Genomic DNA, 12,678 nt, shown 5'->3' with positions numbered 1-12,678 from the left:
AAACATTAGTTGTTGTTTTTTTTTTAATCACAATTTTTATAAGAAAAATCATAATCCTAAATAGTTTAGCTGTACTTGTGTGGATGTTTAGTTCTGTTTTTCATCTTTGTAGAGACATTAATTCTCTTGAATATTTTGGAAATTATATTTGCGTTACGTAAGTTTGGTTGCTGAGCTTCGAGCTCTGACAGAGCTCTCTTGAGCTTATAACCTACATATGACCACACACACACTGCTCCATGAGTCAGTCTCCTGATGAGATGGCTCATTTTCCTCCATCACCTTGCTTTCCCTCTGCTTTTCACTCTCTCCTCCCAGCAACAGCTGACACTGAAAGACTTCCTTCATCTACACCTCTCCGGGGGGGTTTCCCTCCCTATATCTGCCGTTCCCGGAGTGTTTTCTGAAGGAATGCGGTCGTAAATGAGAAAACGCTGCTACGGAAATACCCTACTCGGTTTCTCGTGTGTGCACATACATCATGTCCATGAAATTCCCACTCTGTGCTGACTCAGTTCATTAGCGCTGTTTTTCCCCCATACATCAGTTCTTGAGATCATCATAGAAAGTCTCTGCCGTAAGGGATCTTAGGCTTTTTTAGACTTGCTCAAGCTGAAGATGTCACCTGGTGGGAAACCCCAGATGTCTTAATTGCATTTATCTGATTTCCATATAAAAGAGAGTACAGTTTTATAAGGTAAGCCCTAAGAGAAACAAGCACAATTGCTCAGCTTGTTTATGGAGTACATTGCAATAATGTGGGTTTGCCAAAATATGTTGAGAATGCACTCAACAGCGTCAATGCATGCCTTCAGCGAACTCATGTTAAATCAATCAGAGATTTAATAAAGTCCATTGCTGAGCATCTAAAGTCCAAACCCACATGATCCCAAATGCAAAATGTTGAACTACATTGAACTACACAAATTTAACTACACAACTAAATTGCAGCCACTGTGTCTGTGAAGAACACTTGGGTAGTGAGTAACTGGGTGGAGGGAGGAGGAAACCTCCACAGAGGAAACCACAAGACATACCAGGTGTAGTGTTCAGTGTTTATGTAGGGTACACAGGCTTCACGCTGCTCACAAATCAGATTTGTTTTTCAAATGCTGCTTTAATCTTTAGTACTAAATGTTCACACAGCCATTTTGTAAGTGATAATATCAAATCCTTTCGTTGAGATCTGGTGAATGTTCATTGGTTCTTTAAATAATGATAATGAACAGCATTACAACATGAGACAGTATGATGACATTGTGGAACAAAAGGATGGCAAATTGAAGGGGATGGCCCTGGTGCGCATATTTTTTATTTATCATTTTTTTAAATCAAATCTTGGTAAGCATAAGAAACATCTTTCAAAAATATAAAAAAATCTGAAAGATCCCAAACTTTTGAGTCAGTTGTACATCATTACAAATAAAAATATGCATTTTCACGAATAATGTGTCCCAAGCTGCTTGTTCACTGTTCAGTACATACAGTAGTGAATGCCACGTGTGCATTGAGTGAATTCAGTCAGTTGTGGACAATACTGCACTTTGTGTCTGATGTTACATGTCACATCCTCAATTACAAAAGTAACTACTTGAAATACGACCTAATTATCCAGATAGAGACATTTTCATAAATCAGATTTGTATTGACTTTCAGGCCATATGAATGTGGGAATGCCAAATTTCAAGTGATGTGATTACTAACCCTGCTCGTTGTGGTAATCCTGTCTCTGTGGATACTGACCACCTGCACTTGATTGCCCTGTTCATATAAGGCTCCATGACAAAACATGATGATGTTACAACTTATCAGGTTTTTAACTGTAGAAACTTGCCATTGGGTTTGTTGTGTCAGGTTCAGTATGTCATCTCACCGAAATATGTTATGAAGAGTTGATCATGAACTTTGTGATTCTGGAATGGTTTTGTGTGGACTTTGGCTTAGGTTAGGTTTTGGTTCCAGATAACAACCTAAATGACTGTCTGCTTTTCCTAAGAAAAGCATTGGATCAAATATCTACCATGCAGGCTTTGTTAGTTTGTGCTTTTGTAAGCATTTCTGGCTGTTGTTTTCACCACCTGTTGCCTGCAGCTGAATTGGTGGTGGAGTAAGTGTCGACTGCAGGTGTTTTCAGTTGAATTTCTCACTCTCTTTCTGCAGGTATAATGGCTCTCTACCCAACGGGGACCGCGGCAGAAGGAAGAGCAGGTTTGCACTCTTCAAAAGACCCAAATCCAATGGCGTCAAACCCAGCACTGTACACGTAGCCTGCACTCCACAGGCTGCCAAGGTATACACACACATCCTCCACCTAGGCATTACACAGGACTATCTTAAGAGAATCAGCAGTTACAGGGGCGTTTTTGGTTCTGGGGAAGTTTTGAATTCAAAAACTAGGTGGGTTTGAGCTGTAATGAAACAGGGTGTGTCCATTCACACATCTGGATTCTGTTGAGCTCATGAATGACCTCTCTGTGGTTCCTTCACAAACACACACATACACACAAACAGCTCTCAGCCTGATTGCACAGTCTGTTAGACTCTATTGTGCTGCTCAATAAACTTTTGCTGGCCAAATGAATTTTTTTCCATATCTGCAAATAGTGTGGAAATAGTACATATATTTTTATTAAATTTTTTAAATTGTATTTATTAATTTAACATTATTATTATTATTATTATTATTATTATTATTATTATTATAATTATTATTATACTTATTATTTACTCATTTACATTGAGCATATTTAATCTTTTTTTTTTTTTTTTTAAGGCCACATTTATTTATGGAAGTAAGATTTAGGTGTGTGTGTTTTAATTATTTATAATTTTATTTTAACTTATTTTATTTTTAGTTGGTGGTTAAGTGGTGATATCTTGGGCACATGTACCTTGACTTCAGCGTGTTATTTTAACATCTCTCTTTCTTTTTTCTTAGGCCATAAGTAACAAAGATCAGCACAGTATTTCCTACACGTTGTCCCGCGTACAGACAGTGGTGGTGGAGTACACTCAAGACAGCAATACAGACATGTTTCAGGTACCAACTTACTGCTGACTCAGCTGTGCTGTCCTTTAGGACTTCTTCTTGGACTGTGTTCAAAAGTGTCCATTAATCTCACTACTCAAAGTGTCAGCCTGAAATAATGCTGTCACTAGGCAGAAACAATGTGGCATTAGCATCTACTTTGAGTCTGTATTTTTTACACTGTTTCTATAATTGTGTACTGGGATGCAAGCTTACAAATTTCTCTGTAGCGTTTGATTTTTCATCTCTTTCTGCATCTCAGATTGGCCGCTCAACTGAGAGTCCTATAGATTTTGTGGTGACCGACACGGTTCCCGGGAGTCAGAGCAACTCTGACACTCAGTCAGTTCAGAGCACCATATCTCGCTTCGCATGCCGGATCATATGTCAGCGAACGCCCCCTTATACCGCCCGCATCTATGCTGCCGGATTTGACTCCTCCAAGAACATCTTCCTAGGGGTGAGATGGCGAGAACATGTAACTTCATCTTATATAAAGACAGTGGGTGATTTGACCTGAGAAACTAACACAGATTTTGAGAAGCATAAACAAATCTATAATGAAAACCGATCTGGAATACAAAAAGATTTACTCTTTTAGAAATAAATTGAATGTTGTATCATCTACCTAAAATAGTGATGTCAACATTTATTCAAAGTCCTGAGGACTTCATTGAATCAAAAAACTTAGTGTTTTTTTTTAAAGGGCTAGTTCATTCAAAAATTTAAAATGTCAATATTTACTCATCTTCATGTTGGACTTATTTTCTTCTGTCAAACATGAAGATGTTTTGAGGGATGTCTTTTTTCCATACAATGGAAATCAGTGGGCTCCAGTATTTGGTTCCCAGTGTTTAATTTTGTTCCCAGTGTTCTTCAAAATATCTTTTGTGTTCCAGCAGAAGAACCTTAGTCATTCAGGTTTAGAATGTCATAAATAAATGATGAGTTTTCATTTTCAGGTGCACTAACCCTTTAATTATTCAAATAAAATGCTTAATATTTTTTTGGCTCACAGGAGAAAGCAGCAAAGTGGAAGACATCGGATGGACAGATGGACGGTCTGACTACTAATGGCGTGTTGGTAATGCATCCTCGCCTTGGTTTCACAGAGGACTCCAAACCTGGTGTGTGGAGAGAGATTTCAGTGTGTGGAAACGTGTTCACCCTGAGAGAGACACGTTCTGCTCAGCAGCGAGGGAAAATGGTCAGTTCTCCGATGTTACACGTATATAAATATACATATTCTAACACAAGGACTTTTTTGAAAATCCATTCAATTAAAGTGGGTCTCTTTAGATGACACATTTCTACCACCACAAGGTATATACCTTCATGTCGCCCAGCTCTATTAGAGACACACACTCTGTTTCAAATCAAAAGGCCATAAATATCAGCTAGAGTTCATGAAGTAGCATTTGTGGAAGCTGTAATGCAATGTCAGATGGGATTCTGAAATTGAAGCTCTGTTAAACAGTCATATGGCTCCCTGCAAGATGGGACGTTGGGGCATTCTGGTGCCGTTGACCGGTTGCTCTGGGACGCTGTTGCCAGAGTAACGGCCCAGGCGAGACAGCTTTGCCCTGTCCGGTGTAACACAAAGCTGTAAGATGATCTGGAGTTGATCTGTTAAGTGCGTCAGACAGGAGGTCCAATGAGAACTACTACTCTCAACATTTTCCTCCTGTGCTCATAACAAGTCATTATCTTCAGTGGGTGTCTGGACAAATATAGGCCTGTAAAGACTCCTAGATATGCATGAGCCCGTGATGTGTTTGGCCACATTTATGCTGCTTATGTATTCTTGTTGCACAACTCAAACACTCTTTCTGATACGCATGCACTCACAGTCCAGAGGCTCAGAGGCGCCCCATTAATCTGGGTTGTCACAGGCAGTATAAACACGCTCCTGATTTCTGTTCATGTCCTGCTCCTGAGGAGTCCTGCTGATGGCTCAATGCTGGCTAAACATGGATCTAATGCTGCCTCAGTGCTGGGCAAACAGTGCTTGACTGTGATGCTGTAGAGACGTTAGGCTTTACTGGCTCAGAACAGATCAAGTTAAAGCCCAACTGTTTAGTCTCTGGCCTGATGCTGATGAAACAGTCAAGTAGTTCAGAAGCTGGGACGTGACATTTTGTCAGTGGGCACTTTTAGTGCTGAACACATGCCACCAGTGTGCACCACTAGATATAATTTTACCATTCAATTATCAAAGCAGCAGATTCTAGCAATTCATTTTTTTTATTTATTTTTACATTGCCAATATAAGTTATAGATGCATTACTGTGCAAAGGTTTTTTCTTTTTAAGAAATTAACACTTTTATTGAGCAATAATGGATTAAATTGATCAAAAATGACAGTAAATAATTTTTACATTGTTAAAATATTTCAAATAAATGCTGTTCTTTTGAACTTTTTATCAAAGAATACTGAGAAAAATGTAGCACGGTTTCAAAAACATATTAGGCAGCACAACTGTTTTCAACAGTTAAAATAATGCCATATCAGCATATTAGAATTATTTCTGAAGGATCATGTGACATAAAACAATTTATTAGAAATGATTTTAACTTTTTTCTTTCCAATCCTAAACTAGTAAAATATGAAATTGTTAATATTAATTCTATGTGTATAGGATATATTTAAACAAAACAACAGTTTAATTGCAATTAAAAAAATATTAAATTATTAAATATTATTAATTATGATTGTTAAATTCAAATATTTTTATTGCTATTATAATTTAATGTGTATATATATATTTTTTTGTCATTTCTATTATTTCTGTTATGTGCTCATTTGTATATATTACATGATATTCAAGATAACACTGTATACAGAACATGTTTTATGGCACATTTAAATGTTGAGGGCAGAGAAAACAGTGATCCAACATACACACACACACACACACACACACACACACACCCTGTGCATGAATGCTTGCTGGCTCAAATACAGTGTTGTATTTGCACTTGCACTTAGTGACCTTCACATAACACAGCTCAGACACTGTGTGATTTACACACAGTGTCCTTACAGCTCTGTGTGTTTTTGAGAGAGAGAGACTAATGCAGTATGGTGAAGGTCAAACTAAAGGCTGATCAAGGGCGGCTCTGTGAAATGTCGCAACCATGAATTATATCATTCCAGGGTGAAGGCGTGAATCATAGGGTGTGTGTGCGTTTTGCACATTTATGTCTGTGTGCATTACATACTCACTTAAGACATGTCTTAAGCAGTAAATGGTTATATTATTGTCATTTTTGACTCTTTATAATGAATGAATCATTACTGTACAGCGAGTGTTGGGGCTTTACTGCCCCCTGCAGGGAAACTTTCATCTACTGATAAGATCTGCCTTTTTGATTTTATCATGCATAATTTGTGTTAAAAGCATGAATATTGACTCTTCTATTTTTTGTCATTGGTCTCTCTTTCTCTCTGTAGGTGGAGAATGAGACTCAAGAGTTAGTGGACGGCTCTCTGATCGATCTCTGCGGAGCGACTCTCTTGTGGCGTACCGCTGAAGGGCTTTCCCGCACTCCCACCGTCAAACACCTGGAGGCGCTCCGGCAAGAGCTGAACGCTGCTCGTCCCCAGTGCCCCGTGGGTTTCAACACCCTCGCCTTCCCCAGCATGCGGCGGAAGGACATCGTGGACGAGAAGCAACCCTGGGTCTACCTAAACTGCGGTCACGTTCACGGCTACCACAACTGGGGCAACCGCGACGCAGAGCGAGACGGTAGGGAGGGCCGTGAGCGGGAATGTCCCATGTGCCGCGCTCGTGGGCCGTACGTGCCGCTGTGGCTGGGCTGCGAGGCAGGGTTTTATCTGGATGCGGCCCCTCCTACTCACGCATTCAGTCCGTGCGGGCACGTGTGCTCAGAAAAAACAGCGGCATATTGGAGTCAAATCCCTCTTCCTCACGGAACACACACCTTCCATGCCGCCTGTCCTTTCTGTGCCCAGCAGCTCAGCGGGGAGCAGGGATACATCAGACTGATCTTCCAGGGGCCTGTGGACTAAGCACACCTGCCTATCACCTTTTACCCCAGTAACCCCATTTGACAAACATTAGTCAGGCATTTCTTTGTTTTTCCTAGAATTTGATTTTATAAAAATGACATTTTCTGCGCTCTCAAGACTGTTTTTTTCCCCTTCACTTTCTGGTTTGTAAGTGACCTTTATACTGCTTTTTCAAATACAGAGAAAAACAAAAATATATATTTTCAAATAAAATGATTATAAAAGCAAAAAAACAAAATTACAAAAGGAATAGACCTTTGCAGAGCACATGCACACCCACATTTGAGCATTCTGATTGGGTGGCTCTGCTCATCATTTGAAGTGGCGGGTGTGGCCGTTACGGATGGTGACGTGTACAGTGTTTATTTGCTAACAGTAATACTCAGCATTAGAGAGGCAATACACCATCCATGTATGTTTATGATGAGCTTACAGACGAGTCTATCTGTACTCAATTCATTCAATGTTTCACAGCATTTCATAAAGCAACTACATTTAGATTCCATATAACTGTTTTCCATATATGTCTAACTTAAAAAAAAAAATACTTAATGTTTTTTATTTATACACTATCAATGTTTATCAAAGAGAAAAATTTATAGGTGTGTTTTTGGGGAGTTCTATGTAGCTGTTTTTTGTTTTCTCATTGTGAGTCTTTTGTAGGCTTCGCTATAGCATTCAGATTTTTCCTCATTTGTTCTCATATTTGTAGGTTACATATGATTGTGAGTAAAATCTTCTCTGCAATAGTGAACCAATGAGGGTGTGCTCAGAGAAATGTTCTCGCTGAACTCCAGAAAGCTCAAGAGGCCTAAGAATCTAAGAAACACCTCCCTTTATGCACAGGCCAAAACCACATGCCCTGTCAGCGAGTGTTCGCAAAATTGTGTGCTTAAGTGTCTTTGTAAGGTCCCTGTTTTCTGTTTGAGCCTTTTCTGTGTAGATGACTACCCTTGTTTGGATATTCTGGGGACACTGGGAAGTAATTTCCATCCATAGTGTAAAAAGCAGCACTAACCTCTGGAAAAATCCTTTACCTCTTTTATAGGTCAGTTTCTCTTAATTTGCAAATTGAGATGTGATTTAGTTTTGTACCTAACAGCTACTGGGACCTTGATTCCAGTAGAAAGGGTCATTTTCTCCTCAAGTTTAAAATGGATATTAAACAATATTTTCCAAAATGAATGACACTCCCCGTGTGCAAAAACTAAATAGATAATACTTAAAATGCTATTCAAAGTTTGGGGTCAGTAAGAATTATTTTTTTTTTTAGAGAAATTAATACTTTTATTCAGCAAGGACACATTAATTTGTTCAAAAGTGACGACAAATGCATTTGTTACAACAGATTTCTATTTTTTTTAAAAACTTGATTTCCTCAAAAATATTAAGCAGCACAACTCGACTGTTTAACAGTGACAATAAGAAAAATTTTCCTGAGCACCAAATCAGCATATTAGAATGATTTCTGGAGGGTCATGTAACACTGAAGACTGGGGTAATGCCTGCTGAAATGGCAGATTAGGCATCACAGAAAGAAATCACATTTACAATATTGAAGCTATGAAAGTGTAATCACACAAATGCAGCTTTTGTGAGCTTAAGAGATGTTGAAAACATTTTTTAAAAATCCTACCGACCTCAAACTTTTGAACAGTAGTGTGTGTTTTTCAAAAGCCATATGACCTGCTTATTCCGTATAAGATGAAAGGAGATATGTATAGCAGTCCAAGCTGCTCTCTATCCGTACAGTGTAATTAGGCGGTGATGTTTTAATTGATGTGATGGCTTAAATGTCTATTCCTCACAAAGCTATCATATTACAATCGTTGTTCCCCATCCACTTACATATGGAAAAGAGCAGCTTTGACATTTTTCTGAACATTGTTATTTGTTCTGTGGAAGAAAGTTTGAAAGGTGGGTTTTTTTTTTTGGTTGTTTTTTTGTTTGTTTTTTTTTTTCAGTGAATTTTAGGTCCCTCAAAGAACGAACCTCTATGTGTATGTATATGTGTACGAGTATGCTAATATATTTGAAATTGTAATGACGTTTTTGACTGTTTGATTTCATGTACATGCTGTCGTATGTACTGTGCGAATGTTAAATGTGCTGTACTGTGTTACATGTAAGAATCTGGAGAGCATTCATTGAGTCTGAAGGTTCGAGAATCCCAGGACTATGTGTGAAGTGGATTCTCTGCCTGAGGATTCCAAGCTTGACTTCCAGAGATCATTCAGTTCCTGCTGTTCTGAACAGCACCCAGACATGGCATACTGGTGCAGTTTTCACCTCAGGGAGTTTCCTCCATCCTGACCACCAGGGCATGTGTTCATGAAGTATTTCAGATCCAGACAGTTGATCTGGTCTGTTGTGTGTGTGGAGAGATCTAAACCACACTCTGCTCAAAGTGCTACGAGCGATTATGAAGCTTAATCACGCCACAGACATAACTCCTCACCTGTAACTTGAGGATGTTTCATTAGCAAAATAATTCTCCATGTCCTCCTGTGTGTTTTTTCCAAGTATTAAGCAAACACACTAGATTTGTTAGACACATTTGACTTTTTAAGGGCATCGCTCGTTTGTCTCTGTAGAGACGGCGTGTGCAAAGGGCTTTTTTCCTTTTCATTTTCTGTTTATTTGTTTGAGTTCTTTGACATGTCTTTTGTCACTTTGGTCTAACCGGTCTGCATGATCCCAGTGTGTGTGTGTGTGTGAGAGAGAGAGAGTGTGTGTTCTGAAAAATCAGAATGTATAAAGGCAAATGCTGAGAATGCTTCTGGTTTACCATTTTGTACCAACTTTAAACAAATAAAATTTTAAAAAGCATGTTGAAAGAGTTTGGTGCTTATTTTTTTCTTCTCATGGGTACCTGAGGCCAAGACAGGCTCTTACATTTATTTTCATTTAGTTCATTTCTGTCTTCAAGGATTATGTTTCAAGTAATATATAATAATGAGATATGATACATGCAAACATGTTCTGTTGGTTAGTGCCCTCTTCTACTAAATTAATTTAGATGGAACATGACTGCTAATAGGTTAACAACATAGTATGTAGAGAACAGTGGTTCTCAACCAGGGGCCTCTGAATGACTAAATTCATGCAATTAATGTTTTTGTTGTTGTTGTTGTTTTTTATTATATTTTTCTCTTATCCCATTTATTTTTAAACAAACAGTTCTTTAAGTTGCTGATGGTTCCATAAACTACTTAGACTATGAAGTTAGCCATCTATTTTTTTTTTTTATTCAGTTAGGCTACATAAAATGATAGATTGGTCTAATTTAAATTTGATGTCTAATGTAAGACTGATTACCACTTGGTTAACCACTAGTTAGTCAAAATTCTTAAGGCAGTCTTAACATCGTGACTAAATTTATGCAACTGGCCCCTGGAATCAAAAAATAATTTTGGTTTATTAATATATCAACATTTAACAACAAAAACATACAATTGGAAAGAATTTGATTGGTCAAGTGGTGTTAACCGCACAAGATGGTTCAGTGTTTAAATCACTTTTTTTTTTGTATCCACCATTTTTCCCGGCTTCCGGTGTCATCTGCTTCAAGCTATTTTTAGAAATCATAAAATAAGAAATCAGAAAGAGCTTTATTGCCAAGCGTGTTTACACACACACAAGGAATTCGTCTTGGTGTTGGGAGCTTGTACAGACTGTACAAACATAGTGCAGACATATAATTAAGGTAATGAAAACACTAATAATAAAGAGAATAGACCATAAGTTATAAATAACAATAGTAATACAAATATAGAGAAAAAGAAAATGTCCATAGACAGAATTGTGAATGTGCATATGTGATATTCACAGATGAAGGTTTGATGAGTTATTTACAGATGTACAGTCCTGAGGTGTGTTATTATGTGTTGTTCAGGTGGGATATGGCCTGGAGGAAAAAACTGCTTGTCTCTGGCTGTTTTGGTGCTCAGTGCTCTGCAGCACCAGTCAGAGGGCAACAGTTCAAAGAGAGAGTGGGCCGGGTGTGAGGGGTTCAGAGTAATTTTCTTAACCCTTTTCCTTACTCTGGAGATGTAAAGATTTTGGAGGTTGAGTAGAGGGGCACAAATAATTCTCTCAGCAGTCCTGTCTGTCCGTTGTAGTCTTCTGATTTCTGTTTTGGTAGCTGAACCAAACCAAACAGTTATAGATGAACATGGGACAGACTCAATGATGGCAGAGTAGAACTGTTTAAGCAGCTCCTGTGGTAGGTTGAACTTCCTCAGCTGGTGAAGGAAATACAGCCTCTGCTGGGCCTTATTTATTATTATTTCTTTTTTTTTTTTTTTTTGATTGGCCCACTTCAGGTCCTGAGAGATGGTGGTGCCCAGGAACCTGAATGTCTCCACTGCAGCCACAGTGCTGTCCATGATGGTGAGTGAGGAGAGAGCAGGGGGTTCCTCCTGAAGTCCACTTTCCTGTGGAAGGATTTTCGATGGCGCTGCAAAAGCAGACAAACTGTCCTTATAGTGCAATATAAGTTACTCGACATTAACCTCTTGTTTATTGAACTGTTGGAACAATACCACACTGCACGTATAATACTGCTTCACAGAAATGTACAGGAAGAATAAGTAGCTTTGTGAAAATACCGGTAATACATTCTCACAAAGCTAACTTAAGTTACTTGTTTCTTCCTGTACTTTTTGTTGTGTTCTTTCTAGCAAAATATATACGTTTAATACTTTAGATTTAATACATTTACCATTTAATTACTGCTGGAACGATGTTCCCCTTCTATACAGACCCAGGCCCCCCCTTTTTTTTTGCGGATTATTGTAATTCTTTCAACCATTCAATTAAAGGTCTATTGGCTTGGTGTGTGAAAGCGGTGGCCACAGGGAGGCAGCATAACAAGAGTTTTCCTAATGTTTTGATGAAAGCCCTGAAAAAAACTTGTAGCCTAAACGAGGCTTAAACTAATCAGTAAGAGATTTGTATGTCACTACAATAATTCAAATACCTCATCCTAAAACTGTAAAGATAGTTTGGCTGGGAGGGAAGTCTATTTCAGTTGACCCCAGATCAGAGGGTGGATTTTCTGGCATTATAATCTGTCGAATCAGAACATAGTCAAGGAAGTCTTGAACAGCAAAACTAAGCTTAAGTTTCTAACCAAAGATCCTTTTTTTGTGTGTGTTTTGATAGGTCTGTACTTACATAAGTGGCCTCTCCGTCAGCAGAATGAGGGCAGCAGCCAAAATCAAGTCATGTGATGTCCTTCAGGGATACAGTACTACAACAGCAGAGTGTGTGATGGATCAGCGCAGATGTGAGTACAACAACCCAAATTCCCACCAAACCTTTGATTATGCTACTTATCAGACAACCCGTAAAATAAGATTAAAAACAGCACCAATTATATAATATCTTTCGTTTAAGGAGCCAACACAGACAAAACCAAACATGGATGCATGGATGCTTTTCCAAATCAAACAGGCCTCTGCTTTTCCAAGCACCTCAGGTTAATGAGAAAACTTTATAGTGCTTAGAAAAGAAGAAAAAGAAGACAGTAACTCGTTACTCACTCTTAATTAAAAAATCGATTTTCTCATTTATTTGCAGGTAATTTAAACTTTGTAAATAGATTAGTAGCAAT

At 38.4% G+C, this 12,678-nt stretch overlaps 2 protein-coding genes across 5 annotated transcripts in view; both read left to right on the top strand.

Annotated features, from left to right (window-relative positions):
* Window positions 1–9,890, top strand: part of peli1b (pellino E3 ubiquitin protein ligase 1b) — a 29,663-nt gene extending 19,773 nt beyond the window's left edge. For all 3 annotated transcript variants that reach the window (XM_058749218.1, XM_058749219.1, XM_058749220.1), the window contains 5 exons: window positions 2,161–2,290; window positions 2,939–3,040; window positions 3,291–3,488; window positions 4,047–4,235; window positions 6,483–9,890. In XM_058749218.1, coding sequence (XP_058605201.1) covers window positions 2,161–2,290; window positions 2,939–3,040; window positions 3,291–3,488; window positions 4,047–4,235; window positions 6,483–7,061 — 1,198 coding nt within the window. In that variant the 3' untranslated portion in view covers window positions 7,062–9,890. The remainder of the gene's footprint in view (window positions 1–2,160; window positions 2,291–2,938; window positions 3,041–3,290; window positions 3,489–4,046; window positions 4,236–6,482) is intronic.
* Window positions 9,891–12,231: 2,341 nt separating this feature from the next.
* wdpcp (WD repeat containing planar cell polarity effector) overlaps window positions 12,232–12,678 on the top strand; it is a 92,647-nt gene continuing 92,200 nt past the window's right edge. Inside the window, exon 1 of one of the 2 annotated variants that reach the window (XM_058748462.1) lies at window positions 12,232–12,351. The gene's annotated coding sequence lies outside the window, so the exon portion shown is untranslated. The remainder of the gene's footprint in view (window positions 12,352–12,678) is intronic. The other variant, XM_058748463.1, reaches the window with a different exon arrangement.

The sequence above is a fragment of the Onychostoma macrolepis genome, chromosome 17, assembly GCF_012432095.1.
Source record: "Onychostoma macrolepis isolate SWU-2019 chromosome 17, ASM1243209v1, whole genome shotgun sequence".
Classification (NCBI taxonomy): domain Eukaryota; kingdom Metazoa; phylum Chordata; class Actinopteri; order Cypriniformes; family Cyprinidae; genus Onychostoma; species Onychostoma macrolepis.
The sequence above is the reverse complement of the archived record's forward strand: the minus strand, read 5'-3'. Positions and strand labels throughout refer to the sequence as shown.